Source organism: Schistocerca nitens, chromosome 12 (assembly GCF_023898315.1).
Source record: "Schistocerca nitens isolate TAMUIC-IGC-003100 chromosome 12, iqSchNite1.1, whole genome shotgun sequence".
NCBI lineage: Eukaryota > Metazoa > Arthropoda > Insecta > Orthoptera > Acrididae > Schistocerca > Schistocerca nitens.
Window position 1 is genome coordinate 126,009,907 of NC_064625.1, and position 21,435 is coordinate 126,031,341.

The window sequence follows — 21,435 nt, forward strand, 5'->3', positions numbered from 1 at the left end:
CCAATGGAGAAGAATGCTGAAGATTATATGTGAAGACTGGATAACAAATGAGGAGATACTGAATAGGAGAAAGAAAGTTGTGGCACAATGTAACTAAAAGAATAGATTGGTTGATAGGACTCATTATGAGGCATCAAGGACTCGTCAGTTTGCTAATAGAGGGAAGTGGGGGGTGGGCGAGGGGTTAAAAACTATAGAGGGAGACCAAGACTTGTCTACAGTGCAAATTCAGAAGGATGTAGGTTGCAGCAGTTACTCGAAGATGATGTGTTATGGCATCATCTTCTGGGGCAATACACCTGCCGCGAAGAAAATCCTCACAGCACAAAAAAGAGCAATAAGAATCATTTGTGGTGTACCCCCATGAACCTCATGTTGAAATCTTTTTAAACGACTTGAAATACTGACAGCAACATCTCAGTACATATATTCACTGATGTGCTTCATAATAAATAACCCCACTCTGTATGAAATGAATTGCCTACATCATGAACATAACACCAGAAGAAAAGAGTTAAAGAACTTGACACTTTTTCAGAAAGGGGTAAAGTACACTGGAACGAAAATTTTCAATTCCCTACCCAACAGCCCAACAGCATCAAAAGTATAAGGAGTAGTACATCAGTATTTAAACATAGCTTGAAAAATTATTTACTTGAGACCTCACTTTATTCACTAGAGGAATTCAGAGAAATAAGTAAAACCCAGATTGGCAAGATGTTTTTAAATTTTTTGACACTGTTTACTGTTAAACTAATGTAATAATGCCCTAATGTAAAAATTCCTCTTTTTCTCATTTCCGTTTTTGGGTCACTTTTAAACCCAAAGTGGGAAGTTTTGATTACTCTTCAAGGTTAAAATAGATGCAATAATGCCCTAAATATGAAACTGCTATCTTCACATTTATGTTGACTAGTTTTTAAGCTAATAAGTATGACTTTTGTGCACTGTTATTAATACTATAACAATGTCTTTATTCTATGTATTTTATTATGTACATTGACACGTTCCACATCTGAGTGACTTGCTCACATGTACAGATCTATGGAACAAATATATAAATAAATAAATAAATGAAATAAATAAATAAATGAGTCATGTACAGGATAAAGTAGCATGCAGAGCTACGTCAAACCAGCCCTCTCCAGCAAATAGGAGCTACATTGTACAAGCTCTCTCTATTTGTAATAAATTATTTTCTGCTGGAATACAGGGTGTCTAAAAAGAATGACGTGGTTTCAAAATGCCATATTTATTGATAAAAACGTACTGCAAACAAGGATAAATTGCAAAATTTTCACAAAATCTTCAAGTTTAGCTATGCTAGTACAAATGCTGTATGTGTCCTCCAGCGGCAGAATGCACAACATCTAGATAACAAAATTTATATGATGTATCTGCTTTCACAGAGGTTATGGAGGCTGTTATTTTCTTCTTCACTTCTTTTGTGTCACAGGGTAAAGGGGAGATGAAAACATTTTACTTCACACACCCCAATAAGAAAAAATCACACAGAGTCATATCTGCCGATCTTGGAGGCCAAGAATCCAGGGCAGTGTCTCAGTGTCCCGTGCACCCTATCCAATGTTGAGGTTCAGTTTCACCGAGAAACTGACATACATTATTATGCCAGTATGGTGAAGCTCCATCTGGTTGAAAAATGATCAGAGTTCTTCTGAAGTTGTGGAAAAGCCAGTTCTGTAGCATTTGAATCTGACTCATTCCAGTCACTGTGTTTCTCTCAAATCGATAGGGAGCATACACTTCTTCACAAGAAATGGAACTAAAAACATTCACTTTAGGTGAATCTCTTTCATGCTGCAGTCCCCACATGCACACGTTACGTCAGCTTATTTCGCCGCTGACATGAAATGTTGCTTCATCACTGAAAATTAACGATGGTAATAATGTGTCATCTTCTATATCCTCTAGAAGAATATTGCTGAAGTCAACCTCTTTGCTTTTATCACCAACCTGAAGAGCTTGCAATAATTGTAGTCTGTACAGCTCCTTAACAGTCAACAAACAGTCATATGAGGCATTGCCAGTTCTCTGTTTATGTGGCAAATAGACTTTTGTGGACTCTGCTCAAATGTTTGCCAAAATCTTTCCATCACTTCATCAGAAGTGTGAGACTGACCTGGACTCTTAGCTTTGCACAACCATCCTGTCTTCAAATTGGCTATACCACTGATGAATGTTTTTTGGTGGAGGTGAATCGGTGCCAAAATGTCGACAAAAAGCATGCTGGACTGGAACCATTGACTCACTCTTTGCCAACTGCAGCACACAAAACACCTTCTATTGAGTGGACACCATCTTCTGACTGACTGCAAAGTGAGAAGACACATTGACTCACATCTAAAAGCAATTTTCTGAAGCTCTAGACCACACACATTCAAACAACACATATTTCCTTGCTGGTATGTCTCATGGTACATAGTTATTACTGCCCAAATCAGATCATTCTGCACATCTGAGTTCATAGATGTTTACAATGTAGATAAGTACAAATATTATCCAACTTTTGCAACTGAATTATTATTATGAGTATTATGTTTACCAAACATGTTTCACATAACTGTATTAGGCTTCTCCACTGGACTACAGAGAAATGAGATGGATAACAGTTTCACTACGGATGTTATGTTGTGTGATATGGAGTGTTTCTTGGCAGCAACTGCCTGCAAATATTAAAAATACAAATGAGTTGGGCTGCTATTAGTGAAATAATTTGTTCCATCTTCTTTTACAAATTAATTTGTTTGTTTTAGGGTCTGAGAGGAAGTCAGGGACGTACTGGACCACCTGGTAAGCCTGGAAATCCTGGAGAGAGGGGCATTCAGGGAGCAGACGGGAAACCCGGAGAGCCTGGACCACCTGGATCACAGGGATTGCCCGGCCCCATCGGACCACCTGGAGACCGTGGATTTGCGGTAAGTCCATCCCACTGATTTCATTTTATGTTCACAAACTCATACCTGTTTGTAGGGATATCTTTCATAGTCCACAAAACTTAAGGCAATATTTTATTTACTTGTAAAAAAATGGGTTGTTTTCATTTCTAAATAGCTTTTCTTTGTGCTGTTCATGTACATCTACTCATAATGAGTATATAATAATGATGCGTGATATGAACTTTCACAAGTTTTCTACTTTTATAAGTCACAGTTATGTACAGTTATTTATTGCCAGTTGACTGTTCTTCCTCTTGGACAATGTTGCACTTGCAGCTTCTAATTGCAATTCCCTTTTAAGTGAAAATTAAAAGTCTCATATTAGTCAGGAAACCTCTTATTACTACTTCAAAAGATATGTACCTGACCAATATTTAGTGCTTCAAAAGCAAACAAGAAAGCATAGTAGTTAGTAATTTTTCTCATATGAAACTTCCTGACAGATTAAAACTGTGTGCCCGACCGAGACTCGAACTCAGGACCATTCTGGAGTTTTTCTCATGTCCAATTTAAGATAAATTATTCATTTAAATAAATAGTTTAAAGACACCTTATTGTTTGTTCAGTTATTATTTATTGCATTTTGAGTCAGTCAATCCTCGAAAGATCACCGTTGCAACTCACTTCAGTCACATTTATCTTTCCTTACCCACATTTGTGAACAAACTCACTATACATACTAGCGCTAAACAAAAATCGCTTGTGGCATTAGCCCAAAGAGAATAACAGTGAGTCATTTCAGTTACATAGTTCATTAATGCAATCTTTGCATCAATAATGTGGTAAACTTGTAATTTGAATTTCTATACACAAGTGATTTTGAATTTGTGCTATCTACTGTAACAAATTTTCTATTTGACTTCATTGATAACAAAACAAATCTTTTTTTTATCAAGCATGAAATATTTTTTTCATTACAATACAATTCTTAAATGTTTCAGCAATTAACATTATTAGTTATAAATGTAGTGTAATTAAGAAAATTTCCTAAAGAGGAAAATATGTAAATAATAGACAAGACATACTAATTTTTGCGATTAATAATTGTTTGACTGCAGGCACAATTCTCAAAAACGTTACGTATTTATTACAGGCTGTTCCGAAACAATTTATTCAAGTTAATACAGAAGATAGAGAACATAAAAACAAATATATTTTGATAAGGAATGTAGTGTCTCTGAAGTCACCATGTAATGTTAGGGAACATTCTGTTAGTGGTGCTGACGAAAGCTGTTGTGTTGGTGTCACCGACTGGGAATGTGAACAGACATCCAAAACTGCTCTGGGTATGGATGGCTGGTTGTACTGTTGGAATGTGTTGCTGAATGTTAGACAAAGAATGACTTCCAGCACAGTCGGGCACCAGCCCATTTCAGCATTGCTGTGAGGGCTCATATGAGAGCTGCCTTCTGGAATTGATGGGTCGGCCAAGGTGGATCTGTAGTGTGGCCACCCAAGTCACTTGATCTCATGTCTGGATTTCTTCCTCTGGGGGGCACACAAAGCAGATGGTGTAAGAAACCATCAATGGTAGAATAGTCGTCGCTTATGGTATCATTGCAAACACTTTCGCTGATGGTATCATTGCGGACACATTAAGAATCTTCGAAAGGACACAACGTTCAATGGTCCGACGATGTACTCCGTGCGTGCACACCAGTGGTTGCACATTGAAGCAGGTCCTCTGAATGCCACTGCTGTAAATAGCATGCTAAGCTACTGCCTGTGTAAATTGTCCCTAGCATCAAAAATTGACATCAGAGACCACATGTACCATAAGTAAATATAGTCATTTATTTTCTATACTTCCAAGATTAATCTGAATGTATAGTCTTGGAATGGTCTGTATATGGGTACTTGGGTAGTAAGCACTAAACAGATTTTTAGTTTGTGCATCCTATATGTGACATCAAGACATTGCGTTGCGTACTGAATCAATGAATTCGAACATAGTGCTATAAGTGACATTGAAATGGTATTCGCTGTATGGCCACATGTTGCGTACCGTGTTCTTGACCTTAACATGCAACATGACTAATAACAATAGGATAATAATTAATCACTTTAAAAAGTTGTTGTTGTTGTGGTCTTCAGTCCTGAGACTGGTTTGATGCAGCTCTCCATGCTACTCTATCCTGAGCAAGCTTCTTCATCTCCCAGTACCTACTGCAACCTACATCCTTCTGAATCTGCTTAGTGTATTGATCTCTTGGTCTCCCTCTACGATTTTTACCCTCCACGCTGCCCTCCAATGCTAAATTTGTGATCCCTTGATGCCTCAAAACATGTCCTACCAACCGATCCCTTCTTCTAGTCAAGTTGTGCCACAAACTTCTCTTCTCCCCAATCCTATTCAATACCTCCTCATTAGTTACGTGATCTACCCACCTTATATTCAGCATTCTTTTGTAGCACCACATTTCGAAAGCTCCTATTCTCTTCTTGTCCAAACTGGTTATCGTCCATGTTTCACTTCCATACATGGCTACACTCCATACAAATACTTTCAGAAATGACTTCCTGACACTTAAATCTATACTCGATGTTAACAAATTTCTCTTCTTCAGAAACGCTTTCCTTGCCATTGCCAGTCTACATTTTATATCCTCTCTACTTCGACCATCATCAGTTATTTTACTCCCTAAATAGCAAAACTCCTTTACTACTTTAAGTGTCTCATTTCCTAATCTAATCCCCTCAGCATCACCCGATTTAATTTGACTACATTCCATTATCCTCGTTTTGCTTTTGTTGATGTTCATCTTATATCCTCCTTTCAAGACACTGTCCATTCCGTTCAACTGCTCTTCCAAGTCCTTTGCTGTCTCTGACAGAATTACAATGTCATCGGCAAACCTCAAAGTTTTTACTTCTTCTCCATGAATTTTGATACCTACTCCGAATTTTTCTTTTGTTTCCTTTGCTGCTTGCTCAATATACAGATTGATTAACATCAGGGAGAGGCTACAACCCTGTCTCACTCCTTTCCCAACCACTGCTTCCCTTTCATGCCCTCGACTCTTATAACTGCCATCTGGTTTAAAAAGTATGTAGTGTTAAAATTGGAATAGTGTCTGAAAAAATAAAAGAACAGTCCGTTGGTGAAAGTGTTATAATTTGGACTTAAAATCTTATGTAAATCCCATTTTTTAATATCACCCCATACATTCCTTTATGTATCCTTGGTATCTGACACAGTTCATTTAGCTTTTAACCAGATGACCATTACACAAAATTTTAGAAAACATTTTGTGAATAGCCTGTGAATCAAATGCCTTCCAACAGCTAACATTCTATTTGAATGGAGGCTAGAAAAACTAAAACAAGTCATTGAGTCTCCAGCTGTAGCATGAATGAATGAAACAGAATTTCACTCAAGTGTAGTATTTGAGACATTCAGAAATCTGTTGACCTCTTCACAGTTGCATGTAATGGTGTGTGGCAACCTGTCTTTATAAGTTTTGCCTTCAGAGCTTCGCCACCACATTCTCCTTGTGGCTTGGCATAACTAGTGTGGATTGCTTGTGTAGAAAACCAGACAGCATTTCTAACAGAAGATGGGCGTGAAAGAGAAGTAGAAATAAAGAAAGGTTGTAGCTATTCCCTGTGTTATTCAGTGCACACATTGAGTAGCAGTGAAGGAGTTTAGGAGAAAATGGAAAGGAAATTAAAAGTCACAAAGAAGAAATAAACCTTTCAGATTTGCTGATAACATTGTGATACTGTCAGAGATGGTAAGGAACTTAGATTACCAGAATGGATACTGTCTTAGAAAGAGGTTATAAGGTGAATACCATCAAGGAATTTAATCAAACTGAGTTGAGTGCTGTGAAAGCAATTAGACTGGAAATTGAATGTAGGAAGGAGTTGAAGAGTTTTACTATTTGGACAGAAAAATAACTGACAATGACAGAAGTAAATTGGATACAAGGTATAGGCTGGCTGTAACAAGAAAAGCGAAAAGTATAAAATATACATGTAAGTGTTAGGAAATATATTCTGGAAGTATTGAGTTGGAATGTAGCATTATGTTGAAGTGAAATGTGTACAATAAACAGTACAAAAGTGAGGAAAATAGAAGCTTTTGACATCTGCTGTCACAGAAAAATGCTGAAGATTTGATCAGTAGATTGTATAACTGAGGAAAAGGAACTGAATCAAATAGGGAAGAAAAGCATTTTACGGTACAACCTGGCTCAAAGAAGTCATTGATGGGCAGCAAATGTGCAGAGTCTTGAAGGAATAGTTAATTTGGTGATAGAGGGAAATGTGTGAAGTAAAAATTGTAGAGGGAGGTGAAGCCTTGAATACAGTTAGCAGTTTCAAGTTGACATGGGGTGTAGTAGAAGATAGGCTAGCCTGGAGATCTGCATCGAGCCCAGTTCAGATTGATGACTCCTACTATAATAGCAACCATTCTGACAGGCTTTCCCTGAAAATGTTAAACATATGTCATATATATGCAAATGTGCATGTTTCATTTGTCACTCTATTCTGCTGTAGGGTGAGCCCGGTAAGGATGGGGAACCCGGCCAACCAGGAACGACTGGCCCGAGAGGAGACCCCGGAAAGGACGGTGCTCCAGGAATCCAGGGACCTCCGGGACCACCGGGATCTGATGGAGAGAGGGGTCCGCCGGGACCTGGTGGTCCACGAGGCTTCCAGGTGGGTGTCGCTGGCTGCAGAGAAACTCCACATCACTGTCTCTTCATCACATGTTTATCTGTGGATCATTTTACAACACTATTAAATTCTCATATACCAAATTAATTTAAAACAAGTACAATAAAACCTCGATAATATCAGGTAATTGGCCTGAGTAGAGCTCGAATTTGTCTGTGTGTGACAATTTTTTGTTTGACTTATAACATCGTTGGTTAAACGTCAAACAAAAAATTGTCACACACAACAAATAAAATTCAGGCTATAACTTCCAACAAATATAGCCTATGAAAGCTATGACATAAAGTAACCTTAAAAGACATAAGAAAAACACTTAAGTGATGAACCAGTGATGTTATAGGTAACTTAAGAATTCCGTAAATGTATGATTGTTAATCTCATATATGACTAGTAGGCTACCGTCTGTCCTAGAAAATAGTATAAATGATTAAAGGAAAATCTCATATAAAGATGTGAAACAAATACTAACAAAGAGTTAGAGGGGCTGGCCAGTACTTACCTCAGCTCAGTACAGCTGATAGATACACAGAACAGAACAGAAAATTTACATTCCTAGCTTTCGGAACTTTGTTCCTTCTTCAAGGAGGAGAGAGGGGGAAAAAGGGAAGAAGGGAAAGTGGATTCAGTTACTCACAACCCAGGTTATGAAGCAACAGGGAAAGGTAAACAGGGAGGGTAGTAAGGGTGGAGGTGTGGTCGTCAGAGGGAAACCAAAGATATTCTACTGTAAGTACTGTGCCAGCTTCAAACCAAAGAGGATGCATACAGAAGTAAAGAGGTATATAGTATAAAGATAAACACAACTATGTAGGAAGGAAAGATGTGTGAATGGCTAAAGAGGAGAGGGAAAAAGAAGAAGACTGAAGAGTAAATGGGAATGAGGTTGGTTAACGTAGGTTCAGTCCAGGGGGATGGCGGGATGAAAGGATGTGTTGGAGTGCAAGTTCCCATCTCCGCAGTTCCGAGGGGCTGGTGATGGGTGGGAGAAGCCAAATGGCACATACGGTGTAGCAGGTTCCTAGGTCCCTGGAATTATGCTGGAGGGCATGCTCTGCTACTGGGTATTGGACATCTCCTAGGCGGACAGTTTGTCTGTGCCCGTTCATGCACTCAGCCAGTTTAGTTGTCGTCATACCGATCTAAAAGGCAGTGCAGTGCAGGCATGTCAGCTGATAAATGACATGTGTTGTTTCACATGTGGCCCTGCCTTGTATTGTGTATGTTTTACCAGTAGCGGGGCTGGAGTAGGTGGTTTGGGGGGATGCATGGGGCAGGTTTTGTAGCGGGGTCGGTTACAGGGGTAGGAGCCGCTGGGTAGAGAAGGTGGTCTGGGAATATTGTTGGGTTTGACAAGGATGTTACGGAGGTTAGGGGGGCAACGAAAGGCAAATCTGGGTGGTGTGGGGAGAATATTGTCAAGGGATGATCTCATTTCAGGGAAATAGTAATAATAAGAAGGAATAAAACAAGGAAGGAAGGACGAGAAAGAAAAGAAAATGTTTTGGTCATGTTCAATATCAAAGGAAGAAAGTTCCAAAATTTTCTGTTCTGTTTTGTGTATCTATCAGCTGTACTGAGCTAAGTACTGGCCAGCCCCTCTATCTCTTTGTTAGTACTCGAAAATAGTATATAATAAAACCATTTCTTTCAGATCGCCTGATGATGGCAATTGTGCTGAAACAGGCCTGTCGTGATTAAATAAACATCTCAAAAAAAGATGCAGCCTCTTGGACTTAATTCATAATGTCTTTACTATAGTGTTGTTTGGCATACCAAAATAGACTGGTGTTTTGTGTGTATTCCCTAATTAAGAACGTAAATAAAAAAAATCAATTGAAGATGGACCACCTAACACAGGAAAGATATCAAACTGTTTTTGTAAGCTTGAGGCAGTTTTTGTGCAATTGTAGTTCTGTGATGAACAGATAGATTATTTCGTTGCATAAATGGCCAAATCCACACATATGAAACTTTAAATTCCATTGGCAAATTGTTTACAGGACCAACTGTAATCATTTCAATTGTAGTGGCATATGCACATTTCCCGTTTTGAACTACAAAATCAAGAAAGTCCTTTTGCACATGTGGGTATTTGCACTTTTGCTATCGAAATGGACACCTACTTTTTGAATTATTTAAGAGTTTCTCTCACTTACACTCCTCTGATGAGTGTCCCTACCCCATCTGCATGAAATCTGTGCCCAGCTTCCAGCTTTCTGTGCATAATGCATAGCTGATAACTTGGAGTTGCTCAGTTGTTATGTGTGGCTGCCAACATAGTTTATTGTCTGCATCATGTACATAGTAGTAGTTACTTGGTAATCGCAGGTAAATTTAGTAGTTTGGCATATATTCAACATTTTCATTTTACTATAATTTCATGTAAAAGGTGTTGATGCAGCTTATATTCATACACACTCTAGATACAATAATATAATAGTAATGTGTTCTAAGTACTCCTAGATGAATGCTGTTCACTAAATACGTATATGTGAGAAAACGAATACACGATTATGTATTAACAAAAAATTAAGTTCTATTATTGCAAATACAGGGTGATTGAAAAAGAATACCACAACTTTAAAAATGTGTATTCAATGAAAGAAACATAATATAACCTTCTGTTATACATCATTACAAAGAGTATTTAAAAAGGTTTTTTTTCACTCAAAAACAAGTTCAGAGATGTTCAATATGGCCCCCTCCAGACACACGAGCAATATCAACCCGATACTCCAACTCGTTCCACACTCTCTGTAGCATATCAGGCGTAACAGTTTGGATAGCTGCTGTTATTTCTCGTTTCAAATCATCAATGGTGGCTGGGAGAGGTGGCCAAAATACCATATCCTTAACATACCCCCATAAGAAAAAATCGCAGGGGGTAAGATCAGGGCTTCTTGGAGGCCAGTGATGAAGTGCTCTGTCACGGGCTGCCTGGCGGCCGATCCATCGCCTCGGGTAGTTGACGTTCAGGTAGTTACGGACAGATAAGTGCCAATGTGGTGGCGCTCCATCCTGCTGAAATATGAATTGTTGTGCTTCTTGTTCGAGCTGAGAGAACAGCCAATTCTCTAACATCTCCAGATACTGTAGTCCAGTTACAGTAGCACCTTCGAAGAAAAAGGGACCAAAAACTTTATTGGCTGAAATGGCACAGAAAACGTTCACCTTAGGCGAGTCACGTTCATACTGAGTTGTTTCCCGCGGATTCTCAGTGCCCCATATACAGACATTGTGACGGTTGACTTTCCCGTTAGTGTGGAAAGTTGCTTCATCACTAAACACAATCTTTGAAATGAAAGATTCATCTGTTTCCATTTGAGCAAGGATAAAATCACAGAAATTGATTCTTTTAATCTTATCATCTGCAGACAGTGCTTGAACCAATTTCAGACAATAAGGTTTCATAACTAACCTTTTTCGTAGGACTCTCCATACAGTTGATTGTGGAATTTGCAGCTCTCTGCTAGCTCTGCGAGTCGATTTTCCTGGGCTGGGAACAAATGCTTGCTGGATGCATGCTACATTTTCATCACTCGTTCTCGGCCATCCAGAACTTTTCCCTTTGCACAAACACCCATTCTCTGTAAACTGTTTATACCAATGTTTAATACACCATCTATCAGGAGGTTTAACACCATACTTCGTTCGAAATGCACGCTGAACAACTGTCGTCGATTCACTTCTGACGTACTCAATAACACAAAAAGCTTTCCGTTGAGCGGTCGCCATCGTAGCATCAACTGACGCTGACACCTAGTCAACAGCGCCTCAAGCGAACAAATGTACAACTAAATGAAGCTTTATAGCTCCCTTAATTCGCCGACAGATAGTGCTTAGCTCTGCCTTTTGTCGTTGCAGAGTTTTAAATTCCTAAAGTTGTGGTATTCTTTTTGAATCACCCTGTATATCTACAGATTTATTTCTCTTGATGCGAATGACATAAGAGATAATGATCACTGAGTAATGAGAAACTTTTGAACTTTCCAGGGACTCCCAGGTGCAGCTGGAAATCCTGGAACGCCAGGGAAGGACGGAGAGGCCGGATCGCCGGGTCCTCCCGGACTGTCGGGACCTTCCGGATCTAGAGGGGACCGGGGATTCCCCGGAGAGCGCGGTCCTGTAGGACCTCCGGGACCTCCAGGTGTCCGGGGTGAGACGGGCCAGCAGGGATCTGACGGCCTTCCGGTGAGTGAAAGTGCTGGTGGTACATATCTCTCCTTTCGTGGAAAATATAGTACATATTTAAAGTCCATTCAACATAAATTTTGTGGCAGTTCCTCTATTTTATGTCTGATTTTCTGCTTTATTTCCTCAGGGACCACCTGGATCTAAGGGTGACAAAGGACATTCTGGTGCTAGCGGATTGATTGTAAGTGCAGTCTTAAATATACAAATAATCTTGCATGTAAAATAATGAACGCAGATGAAAGCTGTTGCACTTTGTCAGCCTTTACAAATGGTATATTTATTCTCTCATTACATACACGGATAACCCATCTGATTATAGTACAGAAGAAAAGTCAAAAACTAGTAATACAGCTCAGTTATATAAATTTTAATAAGCTGAAGCAATAGTCTAAAATCAGTACTTATTTCCCTGAGAATAAAGTCATGGTTACTTGATAATGATAATGATTGTTAACATCCTGTTTACATTGTCAGTTAATAGTTCTTGAACCCTTCCACTGAGATTAACATTTCTTCATCAGAGTGTGATGTAGTTCTTTTTCAGTAGATCTAGCCCCATACTCAGAATGATTTTAGCCTTTAGCTTGTGGAAGATTGCATATGTTGCATATAATGTGAAGGCTGAGTATATAATTTTATTCATCGAGTGGGAAGCCTAAAATTATCTTTATTCCATGTGTTATGCAAATGATCAAAATAATTTCTCATGGAAAATTATGGTTTGTGGTATAAGAATATTATTGTCTCCTAAGTGTATAGGGATTGTCTCATAGATTTATAGGGAGGGGACTGTTAAAAGATTCTGTTTTAAACTGTGGGCGACACGATATAATTCACCTGTTTCTGATGACTCATTTCAGAAGCTTCAGTGTATGTGATAGATAATACTGTCACAACTTCTAGTTGTGTTCTTAGGTCCCACCATAATGATGACTTCACAAATAGCAACATATTCGGAAGAAAGAACCAGATATTTGTGATGACAAAGATATAAGTTCCACGATTGTGCTGTTAGGATGATGATGATTAAAAATATTGATACCATAGGCTACAGAGTCAGTTAGCAAAAAGTTAGAAAAAAATGGTCTGAAAATTAATGTATACCTTTCCTTTTTGTTTATTTTATTTCTCCTGGTGATATCAAATGTAGCCTGTCAATAAAGTCCGTAAGTTTGAAACGGGTATAATGTTAACTTTTTGACACATACTTTATGTCAATAAAACAGTTTCTAATTTTGATTAGTCAAAATATGTTAAAAATAAAATTTTCCAAGGAGACTTTTAGAAAAAGGAGGACCATCTTATATTCAGGTCATATTATATTCACGGTTGTCTTATACTCGGCTAAATGCGGTATTAAGTTCTTCTCTAATTTCCTAATTTAGAATTCTGGCAGTACATGTTCATCCCTTTACTGCTCTTAGAAGGAATGCATGAGAGCTGACAGATTTTGAAATTGAGAATTTAGGGAAGAACTGAATATCTCTAATATCAATAAAATATAAAGAATTTAAAAAAAGTGGAAAAAGCTGCTTCTAGAAAGACTAAGCACCATTAATTTGCTGGAAATTTTTATGTACCTGCTTAACAACCCTCAGAAGTCCTTTAATCCTCAAAGGTGATTCACTGAGCACCTTTGAGAACTGTTTTGTACTGCTTTGGGACAGTGATGTCCAGAAACTGATCTTAAAGTGCAATAAGGTTCAGTTCACACAGAAATGATACAACAGGCAATACAATGCAGAATCAACCCACATAGCTGCCTAGAAATGTCAGAAAAACTGGTTAACACTAGGAAAACAGTGATACGACACACACGTATCTCTTTCATGTCACATGTTGCAATACAGAGTGCTTGTCAGTCCATGCAACTTGTTATACAATATATGGCAAGGGAAATTTCAAGTGTTCCAATGTGCCTAAATGCAAACTTTTTTTATGTAAATGAAGCAAAGCTACATCTGTCTCTTTAGTTACTCAGTAAACTTTTTACTTTTTGTGTAAATAATTAAAAAGCACTGTTTTGAGATTTGTGCACATTATCCGTTATGCAGTCTGTTGGCTCTGACAAAGGCATTGGCCGAAAGCTTATGTGCAGGTGTGTTTTAATTGGGCCTATCTGCAACTTAACGTGTAATTTTTACAGTAAGTAGTATTTCCTATACTGTCAGTAAAAGAATTGATTTTCCTGCATCTGATATAAGTTTGATAATGACTGGTTTTCTTTTTGTTATTTTCTGTGGTTATTGTGATACTTCACAGACAAGTAGACTATTGGGCATATTTTGAAAAATTTGCAGTGAATAATGTTGTAAATTGTCTTCACGGGTTTGCCACCAGATCACGTTGTGCAGGTTCCACAATATTTCCTTTGAGCAACTGTCCGACATCTTCAGGTGGTTCAACCTTGCTGGTGGCTAGGTTGAACACATGCGTGAAGAATGCACAGGCATGGAAATCACACTGTGGGCAAACACAGCGTACAACGCACATGCAGGAGAGCCGCCCTGCAATTTTTGGCAGAGGGAGTTTGAATATGGCACCATCTATCTGCAAATTATTGCACATATGCAATTTTCGTGCCTGCGCTTTCTTCACATGCATGTTCTAGAAATGGGGCATCAATGTGCAGATACTGTCAGTCGTATCTAGGTGAACCAAGGTTCAACCACCAGAAGATGTTGGACAGTTGCTCCCAGGAAATATTGTGGAATTTGCACAATGTGATCCGGCAGCAAACCTGTGAAGACTATTTACAGCATATCTGCTGGGAGAGTCACAATAATGTCGCTGACCAGCTTACATTCAGTGGGTTTTATGTCAAGATTGCTGTGTATGAAATATAACTAACGTGTCAAAATTGTTTTTACGGTGGAAGGAGAGTGATACTTCTTCCTAGTCTCGAGATAATATGTGAGATATTTTGGAGATTCATAGTGTCAAGGTAGGAAGTTATGTGCTACATTCGTAGCTATTACCGCCTGCTATGTGGAGTGCAGAGTTGCCTCGTGTTTTTCTTTTTCATGTGCTACCAACATAAACCGAAGCTGAAAATGACGAACTTACTAAAATAAAAAGACACCAGGATTCATCAGCCGATGATACTGATTGGAAGTTTTTTAAGTCTCTCTTCCATGATTTTAGGAATCTTTGTGCAAGGTATAAAAGAGATGTGAAACCTAAATTCCTGTTATGCCTGAATGAGCAGCTGGGTGAAGCTGAGGGGGACATGTTGGGGATTTTGCTGATCACCATGGGCTTCTTTCATTTCTTCAGACACAAATATACCTCTATGCAGAATTCACCAGCCACTGCTACACAATCGACGGTGACTCATCTCACTTCAAAACCGTCAACATTTTGTCTGAATTGTCCTCAAGCTGAGTCATATACTTTTTTGTGAAACTCAACAGTTATCGAAATACTATACTGTGTATAGTTGTTTGTAACCATTATTTTTATACATACCTCATTGATAAACTACCTTACAGGTTTACAAAAAATTACGTTTTCATAGTGGCATTTTTAATGTTCTTCATGCACTTTCACCAACTTACCTTATTGTAATGAGAAGCACCTCAGAAGGAGAAATACCAAATACAAAATTTATGTCCTGCATTTGTCAGAAAAGCTGATACTTGCTGTACCAAAAAGTGGAAACTGTCTGGACTGATTCTTTAGAATTCGTAGAATTTCTTGTGTTGAGAGAGCTCACAATGAGCCATAGTTGAACTATAATGTAATTATAATGTAGTTGAAAAACAAAGATGATGTAACTTACCAAACGAAAGCGTAGGTATGTTGATAGACATATCAACTATTTACAACATCTTCACCAGGAAAGCTCGAAGAGTCACAATAATGTTGTCACTGACCAGCTTACATTCAGTGGATTTTATGTCAAGATTGCTGTCTACGAAATATAGCTAACGTGTCAAAATTGTTGAACTATAGTTCACAAACCCAGTATATGGCTCAGTTTGAGGAGTATTCAGAAAAAAATGTTTTCCGGTTTTGAAGTGAGACTAGTCTATCAACATACCAATGCTTTCGTTTGGTAAGTTACATCATCTTTGTTTTTAGATATATTTTTCCCACGTGGAATGTTTCCTTCTATTATATTCATATCATCAATTTGAACCCAACAACTACGTTTCTTATTGTCACTGTTGCATTTCAAAATCTTTTCTGTCATCTTACTTTCTGTTTTTGCAAGTAGTTTCACTTTGTATTCGCCTTCTCCTTTTTACCGTAATCTACCATAAAATTTATCCTGCCTATATATACTCAATAATACGTAACCCACTTCCAAACCATAACAAAAAAAAAAAAAAAAAAAAAAAAAAAAAAAAAAAAAAAAAAATTTTTTTCCGCTTTCAATACTACCGCTGCTATAAAATCCACTGTTCCCAGTTCACAAACAGTTCCTTTCATCTATTAAACAACCATTTCGGCTAGTTCTAACAACTTTCGCTTTATTTCCATTTCCGTTTTTCCCAATCACTGATCATTTTTAGCCGCTTCCCACAGGTTTTTACGTCATTATTTCTTCGTCACACAATTGTTAGCCTCATTTTCATAATCTGCCACCACAAAACCTTGCCTTTTAATACATTTACACGCAGTTTTTTCGAAATTTTCCCAAATTTCTCCACCCTTTAACGTGTTTTGGCGACAACAAAACCACCTAACCTTTGTGCACATCGTTGGTTACCAAACCAAATTCACCACAGGATCAACATAGCTCATCTTTAACCAACACTTTTTCGACTTTTTTCACACCAGATTTATTTGTGTGTCTGTCAACGTACCAACGCTTTCGTTTGGTAAGTTACATCATCTTTGTTTTTAGATATATTTTTCCCACGTGGAATGTTTCCCTCTATTATATTTATAATGTAGTTGGGTAGATAAAAATATCTTCTCACCAAGCGGTGGCAGGAGAACACACATATAAAATGTATTGCAGTTTGCTAACTTTTGGGACCAGTGGCTTCTCACCCAGGAGGGTTGCGGGGGAAGGAAGAGGGATGAAGGAAAAGGAATGGTGAGGTTTAGGAAAAGGGCTAGAGTTCAGTAAAGTCACCCAGAATCCACGGTCACGGGAGACTTACTGGACAGCATGAGAAAGAAGAACTGATTGTTGTTTTCAAAAACTGATTATTTTCACAGCTGAACTATGTTTGATATATTGCTTATTGTATTGCAGTTGCATATTGTATTGCCTCAGTCATGAGTGTTCCACTGCTAAGCATCATGTCGCACGATCTTTATTGCCCCTTATTGAATCGCAAATTGTGTCGTCCCAGTGTGAACTGAACCTAAATATGAAGAAAATCAAAGAGAGTGGACTTGTTAGGTGAAATCCATCAATCTAAAAGTCTATCTTTTCCTTCTTTGCCTTTTTCTTGTTTACAGCTACGAGTATTAAATGGCTTTGTTCCCACAGGGTCTGCCAGGACTGCGGGGACAGCCAGGAGTTCCTGGAGAGAAGGGTGAGAGGGGCTCGTACGGACCACCGGGACCCGAGGGACCACCAGGTATGCTCGCAGTGTTTTCCGCTCTTCTTAGTGACAGGCATGACAAGCATAGCTCTAAAAAGCATATGACCAAAGACGCCATGCATATTTACACTAAATTGTAGGTCTGCGCAAAGCTCACACTACAATTAAACTATGAGGGCTGATCAACAAAGGCTGTGAATGATTTTTTCCTGTAGCTCACATCCTAGTTTCCTGTCTGTGCTGTGAATGAAAAAATGGCTCTAAGCACTATGGGACTTAACATCTGAGGTCATCAGTCCCCTAGACTTAGAACTACATAAAACTAACTAACCTAAGGACATCACACACATCCATGCCCGAAGCAGGATGTGAACCTGTGATCGTAGCCCGCATGGTTCCAGACTGAAGCTACTAGAACTGCTCGACCACAGCGGCTGGCCTGCCATGAATATTTGGAAAGAACAGGCTTTTATGTCTAATGTCCATAGATGGCACACTATTGTATCAGTAGGTTAGTAGTAATGCTCTGTTTTGTAGATGCTTTTTGTATTTCGCATGCCAGTCACTGGAGGCGACCCGAGAGGAACAGTAAGACGCAATAAAATTCTGTGTTCATTTAAACCGTACAGTAACGGAAACATAGGAAAAGCTGAAGTGAGCATACGATGAAGATGTGCTACCTTGTGTGACGGTGTTTAGGTGGTTCGAGGACTTCAAAGAAGGCCAACTTTGTTAAGCGAGGTGGGCCTGGTGTTTCAGCTTCTGCTGTGGCTGAAGTCAAGATCAACCCAGCTGCTCTGATAGTCTGTGACAATCAGCAGATAACATTATATAACCTCAGTGAAGTATTGAGAATTTCATATGGCAGTATCTTTATGATTATGCATGATTATCTTCGTATGACCCATGTTTGTGCCATATTTGTTGACTCTCAAACAAAAGAGTGTGTGAATGGAAACGAGCTGTGAGATGCTGCATCTCTTTGCTGTTGGAGGGGACATGTGTTTGGAATTGATTACCACTGGTGATGAGTCATTATGGTCCTGACGGAAAATGAAACAACACAGTGTGGGAATCGCCAGGTTCTCCAATACCAAAAAAGGTTAAGAAAAAGTTATAATTGTCCCATCTGCAGGGAAAGTGATGGTAATCACATTTTTTCTTTGTCATGGTATGTTTTACCAGTATGTAGTTAACCCCCCCCCCTCGCCGCCGCCCCCCCCCCCAAGCTCTGAGGAAGCACATTGCAAGGAAAGGACCACCAGAACTTCTTGCACTGGATGGCGACTCCATCATGACAATTCATGCCCTGATGCCACAAATCAAGTTGTCCAATTTCTGGCTCAATGCAACATTACCTGTGTACCGAATCTGCCTAATAGCCCCAATCTTGCACCCTGTTATATTTTTTTCTGTTCCCATCCCTGAAAGCAAAGCTTTGCAGCATTTGATTTGAGAACCCTGATGCAGAGCTCGAGAAAAGTGAGGCGATTCTCGAGGACCTGACAAAGAATGGCTTGAAATGTGTCCGAGGACCAGCAGAGATGCTATAAAAAGCACATTAAAATTGGATGGGACTACTTCGAAAAAAATCATGTAAACATTGAAATGGAATAATGAATGTCTGTAGAAAAAATATCTCAGTTTTTTTATCAGCTCTTGTATTAAAAAAGACGGAGATAATATGAGAGTCAATCCTAAAGAAACACATGATTTTTTTCTTTTCAAACATCCATTTTATTTTCCCTACATTTGATAATTTTACAGTAAATTCAGTGCATTATTGACAGACAAAATGCTATTTTTCCACTTAATCTCCATTGCTTTCAACTGCCTTACACTGCCATGGAACTGAGGCATGTGTTCCTGCCCGGTATAAATCAGGACCGGCATTTTTCAGCCACTGTTTAGCAGCTTTCAGAAGGCAGTCATCATCTTCAAATCTCATACCACAAAGAAATCTCTTTCAGTTTATCAAAGAGGTAGTTATTGCACAGTGTCAGATCAGACTATAGGTGGATGTTTCAGTGGTTCCCGCCCAAACTTTGTGATCTCAGTCACGATTTTCTCACTGACAAGTGGCTGAGCATTACTGTGCAGCAGCTAAACATTGTGTTTTTGACAATTTGTCGAACCCAACACATTATAGTGTGAAGTTTTTTGAGGGTTGTGACATATGAGGTGAAAGTAACAGGAATTTTTGTTTTCTTAACACTTTTAGTGTCAGCTGTATATGCAAATCCACTAATGCCTGTACCAACCCATTTTCTTAGTCTGTCATTGAGTGCCAGCCATTTGTACAGTACTTTGTCCTTTTGGTACTGATTCAGGAACAGTCATAAATATGTTGTCTCAGACAGGAATAAAACTTGGATTAATTTCTCTTCAAATACATGTCACTTATGGCGCTCTGCTGTGTAACCTTTCATCAAGAAAATCAAAACTAAGGAAGCTATTTTCAGATAAGAAAGAATTGTTTTTGCATGTTACCGACTTTTTATTTATACAAATGCCAGAGTTTATGTATTTATATACAGAGATCATGAGCGTTAAATTTCCACAAATGATTTTTATTTCAAATAGTTCTTTTTGGAGTGGTAAAACTGGAAGCAATATTACACACAAAACTCTACTTTGCATATCACGTTTGGATGAAGTATCCTTCCTTCTGGTGACTCCTCTTCCTTTCTTACGCCTCTCTGAGCACACTCTACAGGTGTTCTGTGCATTCTTCTTTCCTCGTGGAATAGGTATTCTTTGCAGGAAATGTTTTCCATCCAGTTGTGAAAGTTCAGCACCACTTGCTCTAGGCTGGCTGTCAGTGGCGCATGGTGATGACAAGTCTTTGCAGACAGCAATAATGAACAGGCTGGCAGAATTTTTTTCTTTATTACCTGCATGTACAGCACACATGCATTTGAAATTGCCATCAGGAAATTACCTGTCAGGAAGGTCACAGTTTGTAGTAATCGACAGCAAATCATTGAGTAAAACTGAAGTGATATCAGGTGTTCTCCAGGGAAGCGTCCTGGGACCTCTGCTGTTCCTGATCTATATAAATGACCTGGGTGACAATCTGAGCAGTTCTCTTAGGTTGTTCGCAGATAATGCTGTAATTTACTGTCTAGTAAGGTCATCTGAAGACCAGTATCAGTTGCAAAGCGATTTAGAAAAGATTGCTGTATGGTGTGGCAGGTGGCAGTTGACGCTAAATAACGAAAAGTGTGAGGTGATCCACATGAGTTCCAAAAGAAATCCGTTGGAATTCGATTACTCGATAAATAGTACAATTCTCAAGGCTGTCAATTCAACTAAGTACCTGGGTGTTAAAATTACGAACAACTTCAGTTGGAAAGACCACATAGATAATATTGTGGGGAAGGCGAGCCAAAGGCTGCGTTTCATTACCAGGACACTTAGAAGATGCAACAAGTCCACTAAAGAGACAGCTTACGCTACACTCGTTAGTCCTCTGTTAGAATATTGCTGCGCGGTGTGGGATCTTTACCAGGTGGGATTGACAGGGAACATCGAAAGGTTGCAAAAAAGGGCAGCTCATTTTGTATTATCACGTAATAGGGGAGAGAGTGTGGCAAATATGATATGCGAGTTGGTATGGAAGTCATTAAAGCAAAGACGTTTTTTGTCGCGGCGAGATCTATTTATGAAATTTCAGTCACCAACTTTCTCTTCCGAATGCGAAAATATTTTGTTGAGCCCAACCTACACAGGTAGGAATGATCATCAAATAAAATAAGAGAAATCAGAGCTCGAACAGAAAGGTTTAGGTGTTCGTTTTTCCCGCATGCTGTTCGGGAGTGGAATGGTAGAGAGATAGTATGATTGTGGTTCAATGAAGCCTCTGCCAAGCAATTAAATGTGAATTGCAGAGTAGTCATGTAGATGTAGATGTGGATTGATAGCTTTCTCCACCACTTAACTGAACGATGGTCAGATATCCCATAAGACATGCTGTGGTCACCGAGATTGATACCGAACTTGTTCTCATTGTAGTCAAGCAATGCTGCTGGTTTGTTTTTCTTCTCTTCCTCACTTATCTGTGTGGGATATTATGTCTCCTCTAAGTCTTGTGCTTA

The 21,435-nt window shown here is 38.9% G+C and overlaps 1 protein-coding gene across 2 annotated transcripts in view; it reads left to right on the forward strand.

The window, feature by feature from the left end:
* LOC126215318 (collagen alpha-1(I) chain-like) overlaps nt 1-21,435 on the forward strand; it is a 324,350-nt gene that overhangs the window by 228,908 nt on the left and 74,007 nt on the right. For both annotated transcript variants that reach the window (XM_049941998.1, XM_049941999.1), the window contains 5 exons: nt 2,775-2,936; nt 7,461-7,622; nt 11,634-11,831; nt 11,962-12,015; nt 17,284-17,374. In XM_049941998.1, coding sequence (XP_049797955.1) covers nt 2,775-2,936; nt 7,461-7,622; nt 11,634-11,831; nt 11,962-12,015; nt 17,284-17,374 — 667 coding nt within the window. The remainder of the gene's footprint in view (nt 1-2,774; nt 2,937-7,460; nt 7,623-11,633; nt 11,832-11,961; nt 12,016-17,283; nt 17,375-21,435) is intronic.